Source organism: Mizuhopecten yessoensis, unplaced genomic scaffold, assembly GCF_002113885.1.
Source record: "Mizuhopecten yessoensis strain PY_sf001 unplaced genomic scaffold, ASM211388v2 scaffold11185, whole genome shotgun sequence".
Lineage (NCBI taxonomy): Eukaryota > Metazoa > Mollusca > Bivalvia > Pectinida > Pectinidae > Mizuhopecten > Mizuhopecten yessoensis.
This window is the reverse complement of record NW_018408922.1, coordinates 1,563,177-1,586,420: the sequence shown is the minus strand read 5'-3', so window position 1 is coordinate 1,586,420 and position 23,244 is coordinate 1,563,177. Positions and strand designations below refer to the sequence as shown.

At 33.4% G+C, this 23,244-nt stretch overlaps 1 protein-coding gene across 2 annotated transcripts in view; it reads left to right on the top strand.

Annotated features, from left to right (window-relative positions):
• Positions 1-5,835: 5,835 nt before the first annotated feature.
• Positions 5,836-23,244, top strand: part of LOC110440544 (protein trachealess-like) — a 130,918-nt gene continuing 113,509 nt past the window's right edge. For both annotated transcript variants that reach the window (XM_021483678.1, XM_021483677.1), the window contains exon 1: positions 5,836-6,069. In XM_021483678.1, coding sequence (XP_021339353.1) covers positions 5,978-6,069 — 92 coding nt within the window. In that variant the 5' untranslated portion in view covers positions 5,836-5,977. The remainder of the gene's footprint in view (positions 6,070-23,244) is intronic.

Sequence of the window (23,244 nt, the reverse complement as noted above, 5' to 3'; positions counted from 1 at the left end):
GGTGACATCAAAACAAAAGAGAAAACATCATGATCACCCGGGGATGAATCCGGGCGTTCCGGAAGGGTAAGCATCTCCGCACCGTATGTGATACACGTCAAACTATCCGAGTCGAATCTAAAAATGTATTTAGCTAACAGATAATAATAAACACAATAAACACATACGTAAGCATGTTCGTTACACGCATCTGACAGTTGGATATCAAGTCAAATTTTAAATACCGTTTAATTAATCAGCGTAGATTAATACTTTTCCGGTTGGAAACCCGGCCTAGGTCATTTTGAAATTGAAAGTTAACGACTTGCAATCAAATTCATTATGCTCTTTGTGCTATTTGGTAGTGAGGCGATAAATATTGTTATACTTCAGGTAAATGTCATGGTATTTGGTAGTAAGTTGACTTTTATTGTCACATTATAGGTAAATGTGGTAGTGTTTATAAGTAGTGAGATTACCATTATTGTTATATTGTTTATTTGTTGTTTTTGTTGTTGTTGTTGTTGTTGTTGTTGTTGTGACGTCATCATTATCGAAATCAATGTCAGGATATGAATTGAGAAATTTTCAAGTAGCGCCCGAACATTTTATTATACGAGGAAAGGCTTTTATAAATATGTATCTTAAAACGAATAACCAGAAGAGTGATGCATACTTTCTCTTGAATTAACCCTTTTGTATACGCAGCTTTATATAAGAATGCAAAAAGTTGATTGGATAGAAGTGTGTCATATGTGTAAATGGGTTATCCAGCGTACACAGAAAAAGAACTACATGTGTATTCTAAATCTGTAATAACCAATTAGGTTAAGCATGAAAACATGGTGGTATGCATATATATAGGAGAGGTCAGAATATTATATATAGGTTATTTTAGTGATGGTGGCAAACGGTTCTTCAGAAGAAAAACATCTCGCAGTTTTTAGTTCCACATGTGATATGCTATCATTATCACAATATGTTTGAAATTCACTTTTACCACGGCTAGTATGGAAGTTTAGTGTTTTGTGCAATTTGCCGGAGTCCAAATAGTTCGAGTATAAATCTGTCATTTGTTTCTTGAAAATTGATTGCGGTTTTCTCAAACACAAGCCCCATTACTAGTGTTTCAAATAAATATCAATATTGAAGAGATTTGACCTCCAAACGAAAATAACCCTGAACAGAAGTGGTTACTTTCGTTTTGGTGTTTATCTCACCAACATTGATGACAATTCGGATTCTTGTGAACAGGTCAAACATTTTTATACAGGTAGGTTACACAATATTATAAATATTAACAAAGGTGTAACCGATATAAATTTCTAAACTTCGAATTGCATGACTTCATACTCAGGGGCTGAAATGACAGAAAGAAAGTTGTAGCATGGCTGTGTCAAGGTTATTGTCGCTTGTGTTGTCACCATGTCACTAACTTCGCACCTGATATATGTGAAAACTGTTGCCCATATATGTGTGGCAAGCCAGCTTCAGTGTTCCTTATAACAATGAGTTAAACATGTGATTTGGTCTTTGTACACATGCTTATAATCATTTGGAACAAATGCACAATCCTTATGGCGTATGTTTTTGGCAAAACAAAATATATTTAAAATAAACTTAATTGCACACAATTAATGAATTCATGAACTAGAATGCAAGGAGAAAACAACGGATACATGGCTATTTTGCAAGTTTATTATAAATTCAAGTTCTCGTCAATACGTGATATGCTTTCTTCACCCTATCATATTTCTGACATTTCGAAGATATGTGTGGACATTCTAGCAAGCCATACCTCTGACCAGGTGTATACAGGTATAATTAAGTGTTTTTCATCGCGTTGTACTTTTAACCTGGGAAATACACATGTATGATTATTTTTAATCTTATAGCTGGAATAATCAGCACGGGGTAAGTATGTATTTATTTAAAGCTTTATCAATGCGAGGTAGAAAGCCAAAACAGAGTAAACAATTTCACAGCACATAATTGCCATTTTGTCCATTAAAGACTAAGTACTCGTTGACAAAAGGTCAAAAGAATGAAGATCAATGTCCCAAATGTTCCAAAGTATATAAAGAAAGATATCAAAAAGGAAATGTGCCAATCAAAACCCTAAATACAACGTTACAATTTTACAATTTTGACTGCAACGAATATTTTTTTTCAAGACAAGGTTTAGAGCCGTACTGTTTGGCTTTTGTTGCATCAAATTGGGCTTACACGTATATTTTTGTGAGGGTTTTGCCATTTTATTGCATTGTATGACTAAAAAAAATGATTTTTACTTATTTTATATTTTATTTCTTTTTGTAGAAATTAAACATTCAAGCGAGTTTCGATATCAGAAATCTTCATGACGGATGTCCTGTACGTTACAGGAAACACTTACTTTTGGTTACATTTTTAACTGAGGGCTATTGATGTCTTTCGTTTTTATCCATTACTTTTGATGGTTTGCGAGAAGTTTTCTATCTATTTCCCTTTTTTCTTAATATCCCATGTTAGTGACAAAATACTCCAACATCGTCATACATGTATTCTTATTAGATATGTCTAGTTCAATTTCCCACTATCCACTCTCCGTCTTACAATGTGACCATACTTTTAGTAAAATACAAATTCACTGGTTAACAGGAAACATCGGTGTATACTTTATTTAGTGGTTTAATGCTTATTTTGTTATTCTAAGTGATACAATACCCTAAATAGGTTGAATCGTTTATTAGTAAGCCTGATTAAAAAAAGGCCACCTTGAAAATAAGCTTTGAATGCCTTGAAGTCAAACGTATCAGGGAATAAGCTGGCTTTGGAATAAGTCGTCCTTTAATTAAGCCTTGTATTCAAAGTAAAAATCGTTATTTGCATTGAAAATGCTTCTTGTATGGTCAACTTTGTGTCAGTTTAATTACTATAATTCAAATTCATTAAATTAGTATTACCTTAATTTGTAATTGCTTAATGTCTTCGCAAATATGACTGCCTTGAAGGAAGGCTTATTTTGGAAATAAGGCATGGATTTATTACTCAAAAAGCAAATAAAAACCCGATAGCCGATGGTTGTCCCTACTTTAATGTTCAACCATTTTTTTTATAATCGAAAGTACTATGTTAGCTGTAATGTTGTAAACTAAATATTTTAAATTCTGATACAAAAAGAGTCCAGTTACTCTCAGCCATTTTGTATCATCCGTGACGCATTAATGAACTGTCGAATTATTTTTGAAATCAAAACTTCAGACAACTGACACTATAGTGTCAATTTCAACGTAACACATGCATATTGCACACTTTAGAATTTGAAATCTAAATCCAACTTTTCAAAGTGCAGGTGATATACGTATACCGCAATAGACGCCATACAATTTCATTTTTTCTCTAGATTACGCTAATTAGTAGGCTAGGCGGAGAAATTTTGCATGGAATCCAGAGCCCCGGAATTGTATGATTTGGTTGGTGCGCAATGTATAAATGGCGGGTTTTAAAACGATAATTTCATAGAATAATTCTTATCTCGGTGAATGACCATATGATCATGCTATGGTTCATGTCCAATCCGTGTACAAAGGGGATTAGTCTGTCTTACGCAATGAACACGTGGGATTTGTATTTCTGCCACTTCGTCTGCCTTTCTTAATAGAATGTTTTCAAAGTACCGACCAAATCATTAAATATTTAAATTGAAAAGTAAAATTGACTAAATTCGGACCAACACGTTTAAGATGTAAATTCAATAGACACGAAGAGATGAAAAAGGCAACTGCTTAATTTAAATGGCGTGTTTCTTTACGTTCGTTATAATCGGATCGTTCTGCCCGTTGTCGTCCGCCCTAACACCCTATAGTAGAAATGAAAAGAATAAAGATACACCTTACAAACCAGAGTTGAGCTTCTGGAAGAGACGACGAAACAAAGTTCTCCTATGTATATGCTACAGTCTAAATGAATTAAATAAGTAAAATATTGTCCCTTGCAATTCGTTGTCGCGCATAAAGTAGACTTTGTGCAGTAAGTTTTAAGTATATTGCATTTCCTCGTGTTACATTCATTATTCCAATTATTCCATAACTTCGATTTAGATAATTTTCCGCTAACTTTCAGCCATTTTCACTGTACATATTGTTTTAGCGGTATTCTAAGGATAGCGCTTTGCGCCTTGCGGTATTCTATGACTGCGGTAAAAGAGGTTCCTGTATATAGCTTCTATTGCAGATGTGCCAAAAATACGCTAAAATTAGAGTCCACCAAAATGGGTATTTTTTTCAGTATCATAGAAGTTCTTTACGTAAGTACATTGATATACCCCATGTGCTAGAATATCGTAGAGATATAATAAAAAATACCATAGATTGGGTTCTATCTCTCTCTCTATATATATACATAGCAATATAAACGGACGATCTGAAAAAAATGTTTTCATTCTATATTTTCCTTCGCAAGGACTTATTTATTTATTATCTACTATATATACATATATATCTGTATCTATTCAAATAAATTTTACCTTTTGTATACTTTTATATACATGCATATGTTCTGACCGTACACGTCGAGGCAAAATGAGTCCTAGAACGCTCTTGTTTATAAGGAGACCAGACTCTGTATGCCAGACTAAGAAACCAGTGCCACAGGATATTTTAACCCTTCAAGACGGGAGTTTTATGTTTATGAAACGCAATAAAATTATTTCACAGTAATATATTGTTCAAACGCTGTTAACCCGTTTTTAATGTTCCAAAATTAAAATTAGTGTCAATAATGCTAATCAATACCGGAAGTTAAGCGAAAATATGTTGTTCGCCCTGTTAGAACCACTTCCCGGTGTGTAGATATTTTAGGATATTAAATGACGTAACATTTCAATGGCGTTGATGAAACGAGTGACAAAGTTTCTTACTCTATGCGAATATTTGCAAAAGTTCTCGGCATGACCAGTACGCGATACAAAACATATAAACTGTGTTATTTTAAGGTATTTTACAAATCTGCATCGTCGCCATTTTGAAATCTTTGACATCCGGATTCTGTCGTGTCAAGATTGATAAGACATCTGAACAATCCGTACTAGGTGATGCTTAAGCTTGTGTTATATCATTTATGAAAATATTTACTACTATCTTGAAAATTAACAAACGTTAATCGATTTATTGATGTACGATAAATTATTCATCAAACTTCATAGACAGGAGATCAATTAACTCTATCTGTAAAGTTGTTTGTTTTCCTCATTTTATTGATATAATCATTAATTACATACATAGTTAACGGAACAGAGATTTTATAACTAGCTGAATATATTAATTACTGATTTGCTTTGAATGCCTGAATTGCTAGATCCATTATATGATTTTTGTTTTAATACTCTCTTTATTGTTTTGTCTTTCAGTTTAATTTCATTTCAGAATTGGAATTCGACTTCCACTGAGCGAAAAGAGATTGTCTGGGTGAAGCTTCATTAAAATACGATAACTAAAATGTATATGATGTATAATTTGATATTATAGTATATATAACTGCAAAAATAGGGAAACAGAGGCCATCGACCTGAGCTGCACTAGTTTGTGACAGACTGCTATTAGACGGGTGATCTGTAACCAATCAGCAGCACGCAGGCTGAGAACCCCTGACGTAGGTATAACAGTCTGTGGACTGTTCTGCCCCTCCATCGACAGCCCGTCATCAACCAGCCTATCGTTGCTCCTTCTACACACACACACAGCCTGATCAACCGCGTCTGCGCATGAGCGAACAGATCTTTAGATGCTCTCTATTATATGTTTCTATTGACGTCTCTGACTGCCTATAGTTTCGTTAAGATGTTACGTATGAGAAAAAAAGCATGAATGAATGAACAAGGTGTTATCGCGTACCTGTATATCCGGCACGAGGTAGTGAGGAAGCACGGTCACACTAGCCGTGTTTCTTTCAATTCTTCTTTACGTGTTTTCACAGATTTTCATCAAAAGAAAATATAATTTAATGTTAAAACTTCATAATGAATGAGCAAGCGTTTTTCCATTGGGATCTGATTCGGCCGACTCTCCAACCTCAGGCGTTTGGCATGGGGGCATCTCTGCTTGATTTTAGGTAAGTCAAATAAGCATTTAATCATTTTCCGTATAATTATGTGTAAATAATCCTCCTTATGTCGCTATTATATAATGTGTAAACCCACATGTAGACTGACTATTCGACTTTAACGAGAGCGAAAGTAGGTAAGCACATACAGATGATATATAACTTTAACAAGTAATTTATACTTGTATGTAAATAAAGCGTTAGAATGTAGGTAAGTTTTTCTACTAATAATTCTATGCACTGTCAATTCGTCAAATTATACGGTAATCAGTGTGGTGTCACTTTTGACATTAAAATTATTTTAACAAAAATATCCTGTCATCGCGGCGTTATTGTCGTACATATTTTATGTACATTTTGACTACGTGATGTGTAGAAAAATGTGAAATATCTACAATAATTATTTATTATAAATGGTCTTACGATATTTTAACCTGATCAAAATGACATTAACCCTATTAAACCTATATTCACCATCCATCGCTAGTTAAATCTCAAAATATTTTTAAAATGTGCATCATCATTCCCTAATAATTGGAAATAAGAGTTTGATCACAAATAGTAAGATATTTATATTTTTTAATAACAATTTGATCAATTTTTATAATTAATTTCCTTGAATTACTACCTTTTGTATTCTTCGAATCACTTACTTTAAGTAAAGCACTGCGATAATTTCAGGATGTCAACATCCATATAAGATTGCTTTTTAATTACAATGTGATTGTACACGAGCAGCATGTATACTTAATGTGTTATACAATAAATACATTTCCATAATATACCTGTATATATCTAAAGAATAATTGATAATACGTATACAGTTAAAACTTAAATGTGTACCGAATATGCACGTTTGAAACCCTTCCGTTTGTCGCGTGTGAAGTGCATGAATAGTAACAATATCGTTAGTAATAACGTGTGTCTCAGACCATAAACTTAACATGACTTTTGTATCGGGAAATATAATACACACCTGAACACCCACGTTACAACATAATGACGTTTAAATGTCACATTATGGGCAATGAAAATTTGACGTTTTCAATACCAGTATCTTGGAAAAGTGATTTAATTGAAAAAAGGTTATTTCAGATAACGTTTAGTTCACAAACGATTTTAAAGGAAGTAAAACAGAAATTTTAGGCTCAACTGCAGGGAAAATTTAAATGATGATATTAAAAAATATTGGAAATTATTGGAAACAAGAAATATTAAGGGAAGGAAATGTTTAACTGACTAACTTCGATAACATATTATATAGAAACCCCTTGACAACGGTAAGGAACATAATTGTAAAGGGATAACACTGATATAGACTGTTATGCAATAATGATGTTTTTGAGTTTGGAGAGTGCGACATTAACAAATAACTATAAAGATATTGTATTTCCATTGTTTCTCGTACTATAAGACAATCCTATGTGGTTTTGTATGTCAATAACATGTAAAATATAATCACGTGAGTTCGTTGACATGTAACTTTCATCGTTGTTAAAACAATATTTAGTTATTACTTTAAAACAAATTACGTGTTTTATAATATGCAAAACCCCCAAAAACATTCGCACGCCAATTCCTAGGATTTAACAAAGGTTCACTCATGCAGGACACTTACTTATCATCTTGAACGTACTGTTTTAAAGAATCGCGTTAATTAATGGTGCACATACAAAGAAAATATTAGAAAGTGATAATGTAATCAATACCTTTAATAATTACAATAAAAATGTTGTAATAACTTATACAATAAACAAATGATATCTAAATAAATATAACAACATTTCACAAGTCGATACAACAATAATCCAATTGATCAATGTATTAATATTACTGTAGTAATGACTTCATGTTTTGAAGTTAATATAATATAATACACTGAATCTAAACCATAACAATACATTGAATCGAAGCAATAAACGCAATTCAACTTGGTTTATTGTGGGGTGTCATCAGACCCTGTACGGCGCCGCCATAGGGCAAATCCTACCGGAACCACGAGGATAAAAAATGTCTTCTCTGCAGAAAACAGAAAACATGGCAGATAAATGAATTACTGAAAAGACAATTCGATTTACTTGACAAGTGACAAACCGCGACAGTCTATTTCACGTCCTCAGCAATGCCAGCTGCTGGAGCTGACAGCATAACAAACATCGGATAGACGGACTATGTCCGTCCGACTCCGTACAACTGATTAGCCATAGCAAATGTATTTGTTAGTTTTTAAACATGTAACAAGAAAACATGGTATGTTTATCTGACACATGATAATCTAAACATGTGACCACCACTTTCATCAAACAGTATGTGTATCTATAAATAAATTTTAAAATGATTGGATCTTAACGTTGCATAAACCAATCTTCCGTCACATCAAACTCACCGTCATCTATTTGTTAGCGAAATGATTTGAAACACGAGAAAACAAAAAGACGCCACCTGAATTTCAACTATGTATCTTTTTGCTACAATGTAAATATGCTATACCGAAATATCATAAAGTTATAGTTAGTAGCGACCTCTGTTATTAACCATTATTTAGGTTAAAAGGTACGTTTCACACTAATCAATAGTATGAATAGGAAATCAACCCGAAAAACAGGCGAGAATTGTGCCATATCAATTAATTATGTGTTTAAAAGGGAAAGAAGATCGATAGTTAATGATCTTATTTTATCATTAACTTTATTTATTTTACAACAATTATGAAACAAATTATTCCAACTTATATTAATCACTCTTGTTGGCCCGGATATTAGCGCGCGGGGGTCTTAATGTAGGAGGAAACCGAAGTACCCAGTGAAAACCGACGTGGTCGGACAGGTGACCCCATACCTTTCCATGTCCGATCGGGGAATCCAACCCCGGCCGTCTTGATTTTTTTCCTATTTGAAACACATTTCTATAGCAATAAAAGTAATATGTAAAGTTACGAAATATAAAAATCATTCATATCCTTATTAAACAGATGAATTATAGAATTGTTATTAACCCATAAATCTGATTAATTTACTTCATATGTAATTGGTTTTGAAATTAAGAAATATTATTCACGGGGCGATTTTTATTGTTACGATTTGCTTGCAGTCCGACCACCCAGTGGACACAGCATGCTTAACCGTTTAGTCAAGTACCAAGTAAATTGTTCAGCAGTGTTTTACATTCTTCGTATCTAAAAAAGCATGCAACATCATATTATATGTAAAATTACTCTTGACAAGTCGAGCACATTTCTAATAGATAACTACAAAAGAAAGCAGTAAGATACCTTCACAGAAATAACTTTCATAGTTTTTCATTTAGTAATAACATGTTTTTGCTAAATACAGAAAAATAAAAAATAAAAATATGATACTGTAAACAGATTTTTTTTGTTAATGTCGCTTGTACTAAATCAGCTCAATTAGACAAAATTACATGGAAGACTAGCTTCTTAAGCAGAACCAGGCCTCAGTTTTACAATGTTAAATAAGAGTCCTCCCAGACTTCACTTCTCCTAATGAAACTCGTTGCTTCTGTTTGTGAATCCCGGACACAGACAACAAGACTAATACTGATAAGTAATGTTTAATCAGCCCCAATTAACACAAGCAGTTAATCTTAAGTTAAATACTGTAGCAAACTACTTAACTATGAGTTTAAAAACTGATCGCTACTGTATTCAATTCAGCTTCAGTAACTATAAAACGTGCACTACTGCGCTGATTTTTCGTTTCAAAAATAAAAGCAGAGAAATATTTACGTGTGAATATATGACAGCTTCCCCAACAACAACATTTCCACACGTTTATAAGAACCCGAAGACTTCAAATGCGAAAATTATCAGTTTTCTTTCAAATAAGTTTTCAAACAAAACCATACCATAGGAAGGAATAAAGACTGAAAAGAAAGTGTTTGTCTAGTTGTACCAGGTTTCGAAAGCTCTTATAATACACAACAAGACAAAGTAGAACAAAAACCACAAAAGTATAAGTTTTACAATTACCAATACAATAAAAGCCTTACAACTTTCAAACTCTTTATAGTTTTTTAATGCAGTCGACGCAAAGTATCTTATAAGTTAGATGTCTCATCAAATTTAGTCAGTAAAAATTCGACAAAATGAACTTTAAAATCTTGTTTTCTTCATTAAACAATTCTCTTTTAAAAACAAGCATCAAGTATGAGTACAATTAAAAACTCTATCAAAATACGTAAGTTTCAATGTTTAAAAACGTAATTTTATGTCATCAAATGCTGAATCGTCAACTTTGATTACATATTTGTGTGGTCAGTTTGAAATGTATATCCATTACAAGGATAAACGACAATTAATACGTATATAGTTTATACTTTAATTTCCAAGCAATACAATAAATATTTAATTTTAATTTTGCATGCATTAGCATAAAAATATTTTTTAACAACACAACTTTTAAACTCTCTATTAATCCTGGTTATACTGTTTATGTTTTGGAACCGTCACAAAGTAATATCAATCTTCTGAGGTCTAAAAAAAAATAAGATGCATAAATTGACGCGAATGTGTCTGTGGTTATGCAAAGACAAGAAAATTTAAATCAAATTATGACTGCAAAAGAATTAAGGTGAAAAATCGATGAAAACAAACGGCCTTAATTTTTTTGTGGGGAACTCTACAGGGATGTAACGGCAATTGAAATAGACCATTAACAAGTTTTGAACGCCACGTGAATGTTACCAAGAAATTTAGACTGCATTGCCGTATTTTCCATTTTCGTAATTTATAGAATGTAAATTCTTCATAAAGAAATTGTTATTCGATTACATAGTCAATCAAAATGTGAATTATTATAATAACTCCCATGAATATTATCAGAAGTGTAATTAAGCATGACTTATCAACTCTATTTTTCATCTCTTAATTTGTTATTTTTTTTTAATGCTGACAACACAATATTTCGCACTAATAGATATATCAGGTTTGTTATCGATACATATGTCATACAAATAAATAGAGAAATTGATTTATAGCCTGAATATTCTTCGCTAAATCAAGGCAATGACGAGAATATCTAACTTGATTTGAAGTCAGCGACAGTAAGTTCAACAATGAATTCCTTGACTAAATGATTCCTAAGAGCTGTTTCAAGAAAACCAGCATTTAAATGACAGTTAGAAGTGCTGTACCTGTTGTTCGGTTAAATACAGTTATAACTTAGTTTCTGGAGAGACGTTTGATAACCGGATCCATTGCTGTCGGGGGAATCCTGTGTATTTGGTGGATAACTTCGGAATAATTGACCAATCTGATGGTGTAAATCAGAAATCGATGCCGATTTGAGCGAGACGAACCGCTGATGGACTGGATTAATTGACGTCTTTATTTCATTAGACTTGGCATACAATTAACGACAAATGCAATCAACAACCATTGCGAACATCTGGACAAGTATAGTTTACAATTCTGTCTTGTCATACCTATCTTTAACCTTTCTTATGCGATCTCGTATCCTAAAAATCACTTTTCTTGACCCACTTCAACCTTGGCAATGAGATATAATCCTCATAATCCTATCAGTCTACAGTTTTTTACCCTTGCCTTTTCACAGTACAATTTGGATTTAGCTTGCGAACTATGTAGAACAGATATGATAGGCCCAAACAAATTACAACCGGAATTCTTTTATAATTTACAGCAGTAATATGTTATATGTTATATTAATCTTCCTGTGTCTGTTTCTATATATCTATATCTGTTACAGCTACGCTCCTCTGTATGATGCAGCGATGCTTCTTGATATGTTCTATATTCTCCATCAATGCTCTTCTGTAATTCTCCTCCACATTTAACAGCTATGCTCTTTGTTATGTTACAGCTATGCTTCTCTGTATGTTACAGCTATGCTTCTCTGTATGTTACAGCTATGCTTCTCTGTATGTTACAGCTATGCTTCTCTGTATGTTACAGCTATGCTCCAGTATATGTTGCAGCAATGCTCTTTGTTATGTTACAGCTATGCTTCTATGTATGTTACAGCTATGCCCCTCTGTATGTTACAGCTATGCCCCTCTGTATGTTACAGCTATACTCCAGTATATGTTGCAGCTATGCTCTTTGTTATGTTTCAGCAATGCCCCTCTGTATGTTACAGCTATGCTCCTCTGTATGTTACAGCTATGCTTCTCTGTATGTTACAGCTATGCCTCTCTGTATGTTACAGCTATTCTTCTCTGTATGTTACAGCAATGCTCCCCGTGCTTGATCTGCTTATATTTTCTCTCATAATATACTCAAGAAAATCTGCAAGTTCCTTACATTCTATCCAACACGAGTTATTCCATTTTTGTACATTAAACAAAAAGTACATGTCATGTATTTTGAAGGTTTTTTTGATAAGTTTCTTTTTCGGTAACATCCTCATATTTACACTCCTTAAACATGACATCATTTTAACATCTTTTCAACAAATATATAGATGCAAAGTATTTCAAGACTATAATCGTATACACCCTAAGATAGCTTCGACAAACCCTATGAACAAACGCGCAAAATTGTCCGATGCTGTAAAATAAATTCCTAACATTATAATTTGAAGTGATAATATTACTCCTTCAAATAAAACATATGCACTGTTGAAATGGGAATATTTTCGAGTGTTTACGAGTATGCCGGAAGGTAATTACGTACATTATCATCAGCAAATAAGGACATCATTTTGAAATATCTTCACTAAGTAACTACGTTTTCAAATTGTTTAAAATTAGGGTCGTCAACGGTTAGCCGGTTTACCGGTTACTCGGTCGAATGAAAAAAATATATATAGGATTCATAAAAAGATAAACGTTTCGATATTTAATTAAAATCAAAACTTTTACCTGTTTACATTAAGTCGCATTTTATTTAATCTATCTTTATATATGTTAAGAATTTTTCAAATATTTGCGTCTAATTGAAATCGATATGAAAAATACAACGTTTTGTTAAAAAAAAGGTCTACAGGTAAATTAAGGCGCACTTATGTAATTAAGAAGGCAAAGCTCTTGACATCTGTATGGCTATTAACATAAGTTGGGGACTCTATGCTAAAGGTCAGTTTAACAGGTATAAATAAGAAGGTTGTGTTTGTATACCTCATTATATAAAGAACCTGTGACAAATGAGGAGATTAGTCCGTGATGTCACGGTTCACTGAATCTGTAATTGGCACCTGTTACAGGTGACACACCATCATATAATTATGATGTTTCATGATGTTTATAGATAGCAGCATGCTTTCAAAGATTAAAAATCTCGGATTTATTAAAATGATATTTAAAAATCTACAAATTCATGTATTAAAAAAATATTTGTTTTTCGATATTTTTATTATCATAATTTAGGTATTATAATGTTCATTTTGCATTCGTATTATATACAAGTATATATTTAAGAAATTTATTTAGAATCACATTAAATGTTTATGGTCAAAGAGTCTTCGAACCATTAATTATAATGAAATCGTTACGGTAATAATTGAACATTAATCTACTTTAGTACTACCTTGGACGTTATACTTCCGAGTGATGGTATCTCGCTGTTGTCTTTGCAAACTTATGCATGTGATCGGTAGAACACGTGCGTGAATGAAATTACTGATGTACGGCCATAGGTCATGTGATTGGGGAAAACTCATATCTTGCAATTGGCGCGATTTCTTTCACAAATACATAATGATAAAACATATCAGTAACAAACCCTGGATATGTTTCATCATCATATAATATTTAATCAGAAAAGCTGCCTTGGCTTTTTATACTTTTTTTTGATATATTTAGGAAAGTGAAGCTCTGTTATTACATGTAAGACAGTGTATGCATCATCATTAAAGTCACACATGCTAAAAAGATCCACACCTACTTTCTCAGTTGTAAATCTACTACATGCCCGAGTTCTAACACTATCACATCTACACTATACGCTTTGTCGAAATATTTCGGTAGAAGATATGTGTCGCTCGTCTACTTTGTAAGGTAGGTGGATCAATATCAGTGTTAAACTTGTTTTTAAATCCTTTTTTTCTTCACAGTGTAATATTTGCTATTCATGTTTTGAAAAATATCAGGATTGATTAAATTACATTAACAATTTATCATATTTGTATACCTGTTTTTGATAGGAATGTTTGGAGTTTTTTTTATATGGTGTCAACATGTAGTTATTTCGATATGTTTAAAGTATAACAATTTAATAAAAAAAAAATCCCACCTATACATCTATATATAAGAATAGCCCCAGTAGCGTTCCAGGAAAATAAATATTCAAGGATATTTTCTATTTCTTTACCGCAAAGAAAAATAGCTCCTTCAAATAAAGTCACTGTACAAGGAGTCATGTATCAGATTAAGTGCACTATCACTCTACCGATAAGCCACAGGAACGAGGTCGTTTTCTAATCATACTTAAATTGTTTGAAAATGACAAATGATTTAAATTTCAAATTGATGTATTTCACGGTATAAACCTATTATCTTGATAAAATCTACTGACATCCATCTACAATGTTAAACGAACGAAATTTTATGATCTTAAATTCCATAATTTCAATATTAATAGATATGCTGTGTCACTGTTAATGGTTAGCTGTGCTTGTCAGAGTTTATATGTGATTACGTACAAGTGTTGATATACGAGATGGATGTTTGTGGAGGAGGTCATTGAGTACAGTTGTAACTTCGCAGTGTCTTGTACTATATATAATAAGGGCTGCGTTAAGTAAGAGAGCGAAACTCCGAGTGACACAGTCATGGTCTGTTATATTTTCCTAAATATTACAATCTTCATTGCACATATTAAACTTATAAACAAGTTTATGAAAATTCAACATTCTTTCCTATTTTTAGCAGAACTCTAAATTGCCTCTATGTGTGTTCTGGTCTGTCAGACTATACCGCTTTTCTTTTGTATTAGTAATGAAAACGCCTCCCCTCCAAACTCCATCCTTCATTTACATAGTGTACTGATATAGATAACGCTCGTAATTATAATAAATGCCTATCAAACTCACGTTTTACTCTATCACAATTTTACACGGCATATTTATCAATTAATATGAATGGGGCATTAATCAAATTCAAATTTAAAATCATTATAATATATAAGACGCCAATTAAAAAAGAATGTGTCAACATAATTAATTACGAAAAGGATATGAGACACATTCCCAAAATAACTGTTTGTAAAAAAAAGTAGCTAAAATGCCTGTTATATAATAAAAATGCATGTTTCATATATGTAAAAAATGCTATCTACTTTATAACTAGTCTGATGCCTACTTTATAACTAGTCTGATGCCTACTTTATAACTAGTCTGATTCCTACTTTATAACTAGTCTGATGCCTATCTTATTACTAGTCTGATGCCTATCTTATTACTAGTCTGATGCCTACTTTATAACTAGTCTGATGCCTATCTTATTACTAGTCTGATGCCTATCTTATTACTAGTCTGATGCCTACTTTATAACAAGTCTGATGCCTACTTTATAACAACTAGTCTGATGCCTATCTTATTACTAGTCTGATGCCTATCTTATTACTAGGTTGATGCCTATCTTATTACTAGTCTGATGCCTACTTTATAACTAGTCTGATGCCTATCTTATTACTAGTCGGATGCCTATCTTATCACTAGTCAGATGCCTACTTCATAACAACTAGTCTGATGCCTACTTTATAACTAGTCTGATGCCTATCTTATAACTAGTCTATGCCTATCTAATAACTAGTCTGATGCCCATTTTATAACTAGTCTGATGCATATCTTATTACTAGTCTGATGCCTACTTTATAACTAGTCTGATGCCTATCTTATTACTAGTCTGATGCTCATCTTATTACTAGTATGATGCCTATATTGTTACTAGTCTGATGCCTATCTTATTACTAGTCTGATGCCTTCTTTATAACTAGTCTGATGCCCATTTTATAACTAGTCTGATGCCTATCTTATAACTAGTCTGATGCCTATCTAATAACTAGTCTGATGCCAAGCTAATTAATAGTCTGATGCGTATCTTATTACTAGTATGATGCCTATCTTATTACTAGTCTGATGCCTATCTTATAACTAGTCTGATGCCTACTTTATAACTAGTCTGGAGTTTGTTTGATATAACTTGTCTGCTCTCTATTTTGTAACGAATCTGGCGATCATTTTATGGATGAATATTCCTTTCACAAGTAAATTTAAGTCAATATAGGTATGTCATCAAAGCTATCGGTGAAGTAACTATTCGGTTATTTATGTCGACATGAAGAGACTCGATGTAGCTATCGTGATATAAGAGAACATAATTAGCATTAGTCCACTTGATTAATATGTTCAGTCAACTAATCACGATAATTTTTGCAGCATAATGTTTTCGACTTAAATTAACTGTTGGTAGGACATAGTACAAGCTGGTCTGTTCTTTATTTTTTTAAGACAATATCCATTTTATAGCAAGCCTAGTGTTTATGCATATTTTTCAATGAGTCTGATTTTATATTTTCAGTATGGTCACTACTGCATTGTAGATGTACTTTTTGTTTTGGTTGTATATAAAAGTGTTACATTTTTATGTCATTATATAACTACCCTGCTGTCTATTTTATAGATAAATTTGCAATTTTGTCAAAACGAGTCAGTTGTCTATTTAAAAAAAAAGTTTTTTTGTCTTGTTTTTAACGAATTTTGCCTCAAGTTACAACGATTCCTTTGCTTAGTTTGAAAAGAGTTTAATTTATTTTCATAACCAGCCCGTAAGTCTATTTCATAATTAACATGCCGGTATATTCATAACGAGTCTTTTCCACTATATAATGAGTCTTTTGCTTATTTTATAAAGAATATTTTGCCTAGTTTGTAACGAGTCTTTTGTCGATTTTAATGCCAACTTAATAACATGTCTCTTGTCTAATGCCATTTGCTGATTTTACTCAAAAAAACACCCAACATATACATGTTATTTGATTACTTGCCCTCACCTGCTTTCTATAATTGAAACGAGATTTGTTTTTGATTTCTACATTTTGTTTACGAGTCTGAAATTCGACTAACCATCAGCTCCTCGTCTTCTGTTTCATATCATCACATAAACCTACAGTATGATATTGAGAGTTTTCGCCGCAGGAGTGATTTTCGTGTTACGTTTTCGGAACACTTTAGACATGTTTTTTTCCTCATTCTCTTGATCTTGAAAACCATTGATGAGTCAAATTTTGCAGAAAAAATACTTCTTTGTTTAGCTTTCTGCATCAACAAAGTAAATTTTTAATAGATGCTACCTAAAATATTTGGTTTTAATTCGGTAGTAAAAGTATCAATTATGGACTTTTGTTGAGAGGAATATGTGTAACATGTACATGAAAAGCGATATTAACCTCGACTCGGTCACGGATAATATCGCTTTCTCGGGTCCATACAACAACATATTCATCGTAATAAAAGTCCTTACTTGTTATGTTAGACAAACATTAGTACGTTTAGTGATCCAACAAGACAAAGCTAATCAAATCGTCAAGAGAAACTCAATTTATATTTGGTAGTGACCACTGTGACATTACAATTTGTATTTGGTAGTGCCCACTATGACGTTATAATTTGTATTTGGTAGTAACCACTATGACGTTACAATTTGTATTTGGTAGTAACCGCTGTGACGTTATAATTTGTATTTGGTAGTGACCACTATGACGTTATAATTTGTATTTGGTAGTAACCACTATGACGTTACAATTTATATTTGGTAGTAACCACTGTGACGTTACAATTTGTATTTGGTAGTAACCGCTGTGACGTTATAATTTGTATTTGGTAGTGACCACTATGACGTTATAATTTGTATTTGGTAGTGACCACTATGACGTTACAATTTGTATTTGGTAGTGACCACTGTGATGTTACAATTGAAGTGACGTCATACAGTGAATATTGACCATTACTTTCTAAAAATAGAAACACAGAATCAACATATGCTGACCTCCACTTGATTATGATTCAACGACAGATGATGTAGGGAAAATGATAACATCTTATATCACACCCTGGTGTGTTGACGTTGTGAAGTAATTTGTCCTCGTAGGATAGTTTCTGGTATATTTTACTCTAGTGCTGACCACATTTTGGTCTAGTGTGTTGACGATTCGGTACATTTTGCCCGAGTATGATAACGTGATAGTTGTGGTATACTTTGTCAATGCGTGTTGGCGTTACGGTATATTTTGTCCTAATGAGCTGATGTTAAGTTATATTTTGTCCTAATGAGCTGATGTTATGGTATATTTGTCATAATGAGCTGATGTTTTGGTATATTTTGTCCTGGTTTGTTGACACTGCGGTATATAATGTCCTGGTTTGTTGACACTGTGGTATTTTATGTCCTGGTTTGTTGACACTGTGGTATATTATGTCCTGGTTTGTTGACACTGTGGTATATTATGTCCTGGTGCGTTGACACTTTGTTACATTTCATAGCCCAGGAGTGTTGACAATGTGAGGTATTTATTTTTCCTGTGTCGTAACGCTGTGGTATACTTTGTCCTGGTATGCTGGCGTTGTTGTATTCCTTTTCTTAGTGTGTTGATGCTGTGATTCAATTTTTCCACTTGCAATTTCTGGTACATCTTCTTAAACAAAGATGAATTGAATTTTATAACAAAACTGAGGTACCTCTGAGAACTTGGTGGACGAAAGGAAATCTTGCCATACTTAACACAGATGTAAGACGAGCTGTGTGGTACCAAGTATATGCGTACCGTAGATCCCGGTATCGCTCTTAATACCTTTACTGGGGTTGGTATCTCCAGTTCACTACGATAAGCCGGCTTCCTATCAAACATTTGTTTTGTTCCTTGGGAAGATAAACATTAATACAAGCAGTCAGAAAGTGACGGAATCAGTTTAATGACTTTTACAAGATACGCGTGATCACATAATTAAAGGAACGTTAACGCGAACAGACGTTTCTGGGGTTGATTTTTTTAATGTAGTAAAATTATCATTGGGTTTCTAATGGAACATGCTATCACATCACGAATCGTTTGTTTTGAGTTATGGAAGAAAACTCTTAAAGTCTTATATTTGTCTCCGTTTGCCGCCGGAGATCACTTTGGTGTATTTGGTCAAAGATGGACGAATCATAGGGATCAAGGGATGTACATCTTCTTCTTACATTTTACAATAAAATTTATAAATGCAGTTTCCCATTTGAACCATCATTATAATTAAGGATGTGGTTTTATGTAGTATTAGGCCCTGTGGTCATACACATTTAGGGTGTTGACTTACATATTAAGTGTGTGGTCTTACACAATAGGGTGTAATCATACCTCGTCAGATATAACTTTGTAAGTGGCTGGAACACTTCTCCTGACTTTTCATAAGTGCGAAACTGATCACCTCATCAAATGAGTTTATCTGTTAACTGGGCGTCTGGTAGGTATCGTATGACACGCCTTTACGGCAACCTGGACAAGCAATGTATGTAGAAACAGGGGCAATACGAAGGCAAGGAAAAGAGAACCGAATAAGGGGAGAAAAACAGGTGTGGGGAACGTAGTAGAATTCCACCTTAACAAGAGATAAAATGGCAGTTTATCTGCTAAAGACAATAGACGGCGGATAGAGAAGAAATAGGGATGTGCGAAGGATGAAAAAAAACCATGGCTTATTTTTATTATGATATAGATGCAGAAAGAAGAAATTAAAAAAATGAACATTTGATTATATTAATTGAAGAGCTTCAAATACTATTCATATTCTCCTAGACTACTTACCAGAACTATGAAGAATTTTCCAGCTGCAAGTTACTATTACATGTAGCCTATTGCCCACTTGTTTGAGAACCCTTAAATCAGATATCCAAGTGATCAAAGTTGTTAGAGTCTATATTCATTTTCCAATAATTCATTATTCTATAGACGGGAAACAGACTTATATTCTTCTTTTACGTTTTCCCCCTGCGCGTCCTTATTTTCTTGCTTATCTGGGCTACTTTACGTCAGAGTGAAGTTTGCAATCTGTCATGACAGAAAAAAAGAACATCCTAGATCGCCGGTTTAAAGTACATCTCCAAACTATCTAAGGTCACCAAGTGACCTCTGGGCTGCTTTAGTCGTCACTAGCAAGTCACAGTACGTAGCATCCTCAATAATTTAGGGGTACCGCTCATTTTCACTCTCTATAACCCTGGAATATGTCATAAAGAAATCTAATGAGACAAGAAGACTAGTTTGATCCGTGAACATCAAAAGAATCCGGTGAACATCAAAAGAATCTCGCGGTCGCGTAACGGTAAAATTGACAGGCTTTGAGGTCGGATGTCGTCCACTTTAATCTTCAAATGGATAGATAAAAGCCTAGTGATTGGTCAGGTTCTTTTTTACGTTAGACCGGTACATGTGGGCCTTCAATTTTGCTATGACATATTCCAGAGGTGCAGAAAGCGGAAGTGAGCGTTACCCCTGTGGAAGCGAGGATGAGTACGTAGAGGGGAGAGGGGACTTTGGTTATAGCTACAGATCACAGAATAGAGGTGACTGCTCGAGGTAGCTACGGTACATGAAGGGGTTGGTGACATGAGGAAGCCATCGGAATTAAAGGGTATTGGTGACCTAGGGTAGCCACAGTGCATTTTGCGGTCTTATTCCGCAAAATGCTGGGTGTGATTCCGGTTGTAGTTGAGATGAACTGAATTTCCTCTGCTTCCTTTTCGCCTGTTTCTTTCACTCGGAGCCATTACCCCGAGTTCCGAGCTACTGGAGCAAACGACAACAATGGCGCGTAAACCTGACTCGATCAGCAGTGTTTTTGTTCCGTTTTGGTATATAAAAAAAATCAAAATAATAAATAAAAAAACTGTGCTAGTGATACATGACTTCTGATAGTAATAAAATAAACATGTTTCCCTACCATTAGGACAATAGAAGTATAATAACAGGAAAACATTTCAAAATACAATAAATATGTTTGTCCACTCGAGGACGCTTAAGAATAAAATTAATCAAACTACATAACAGATTATATTTCACTAAAATAGACCAGAATGTTGATTAAATAGCCTATAGATCATCATGCATATTTACTGGCTATTGATAAGCTGAATTACGTCGGCTTTTTTTTCTTTTCCTTCAGCCATAAATAATTTTGGACAAGATCCATCATCGTTTGTCTCTTCAGGTTTGTTTTAGTGGTTACTGAGCACGAAAAACAACCTGTCGCACTATATATAAGACCACAGCCCATCTACCTCCTCCCTCGACCTGTCCGTGGGTTCACGATTTATTGCATAACGTTCTGTTTCATCGCCTCCAATAAAAGTACAAGTCGCCATTTTGTAACCTTTACATCACAAACGCATTCATCTAACAAAAAGTTATTATAATGTTTCAAAAGATGTTGAGGTGTTGAGGTGTCGAGTATTTTTCTAGTTAGTATGTACTTTACAACGTGACCTGGTTTAGATCAATTAAATCATTATCTTGAACTATAAACATAATTAAAGATAATTTGTTGGATTTCGATCTGACATCATAAATCAGCTCACTTAATTAGTCCCACGCCCATTGCATGTAAATAAGTCCTCGTTTTAGTCCCGAACCATGACGCTGATTTCCGGTTAGTCCAACTATATTTGACACATAGTCAAAACACATTTTGTACCCGTTAAAAAACAAAGAACTAACATAAATCCGAAACAATATTTTTGTTCCCCAACATTGTTGACTTTTGTAGTGGCCAACAAATACTATTGATAAGTTTTTTTGTGAACGGCAGAAAATCATGTTGTATGCGCATGACTGTAAGACACTAATTTTGGCGGGTATATATATATTAAATTATGCTCGCGATGGTGCTTCAATAGATTTTTTTTTAAATTACGAAATGATGAAAAAATACGGTCTATGATATCAATAAGTGCGTCTGACGAAATATTCGCAAAGTACAGAATTCGCGAATTAGTTGTTGACAGTAAGTATAGTTTGTAAACAAGGGCGAGTCGTACAAAGTCTGACTAGCTTTACTGAGTCGCCAGCAAAATATTCTAAAACGCTATTTTAAAGAAATATTTAAAAATTAAAAGCCATTTTATTTGTTGTCTATTAAAGATCTTCTGGGATCCCGTTATACATACAGATTTGATTATGAATTTCTATATTCAAAAAAATATCGAAGAGAAAACATGTTGCGTTTAATTGTCAAGCTAACCAGGCTTGACAAACTGGCCCTGGTGATGAAAAGTTGTATGGAGTGGAGCAATACATCAAAAGCATACTTACATTCTGTCACAGTAGAATCTAGAAAAAAAAAAAAAAAAAATTTTACCCATATTTGAAATAACTTATTTATAGCTTACTATAAATTATCAAAATTCGTTATTTCGATGAAAAAAATGAAATGGATTCTTGTTTCATTTGCAGCTATCCTTTGAATGTACGAGCGAGTCGTGATTTACTTCTCCCCTCCCCCTTCTCCTTCCCCATTCCCATTCCCACCACCCGTGGACAATAATATAGTGTCTTTTTTGACGATTCAGACGAAAACTGCAAGTATCACATTTCAATTTGAAAATAATATATTTGATAAGAAAACATCCAATTTAAGAATATACCTTTTTCATCAATTGGGAAGAATCCAAATAAAAAATAATCTTTATAGAACGGATGAGATATTTTCTTTGGCGGCTATTAACTATAACGACCGGAGTGCGTGTGAAATCCTGTATCTTTGCTAATAACGTTTAAATATGAGAATGTGAGTTTTCCTTTTTTTACCCTGAATAAAGCGAGAAAATTGACAAATTGTCCAAAGACACTATATAAAGTGTTTTTTACTCTGATTTTACAACGTTGTAGATTTATTGAATTTTACAGAAGTCTGTGATGTTCTCTACAGCTGCACAACGAAACGGTACATATGAAATTAAAACGTCCCGTAAACATTAATGTATATATGTATGTAAATGTTTGAAGACCATTGTGCGTTTATCCCAGACCATTTTACAAGCGACTGAAGAATAAAATAAGCGAACTCTGCATACCTATAGAAAATGATATGTTTTAATGTTTTGTAACTATTAGCGTGATGTATTATATAATGTGTTTATTAATGAGTCTGGTGTAGAGGAATTTGATCATTCCTGAACCGGAAAAAACTTATATCTTATCTTATAGAAAGGAAAAGAAATGTACGAGTGCATGTG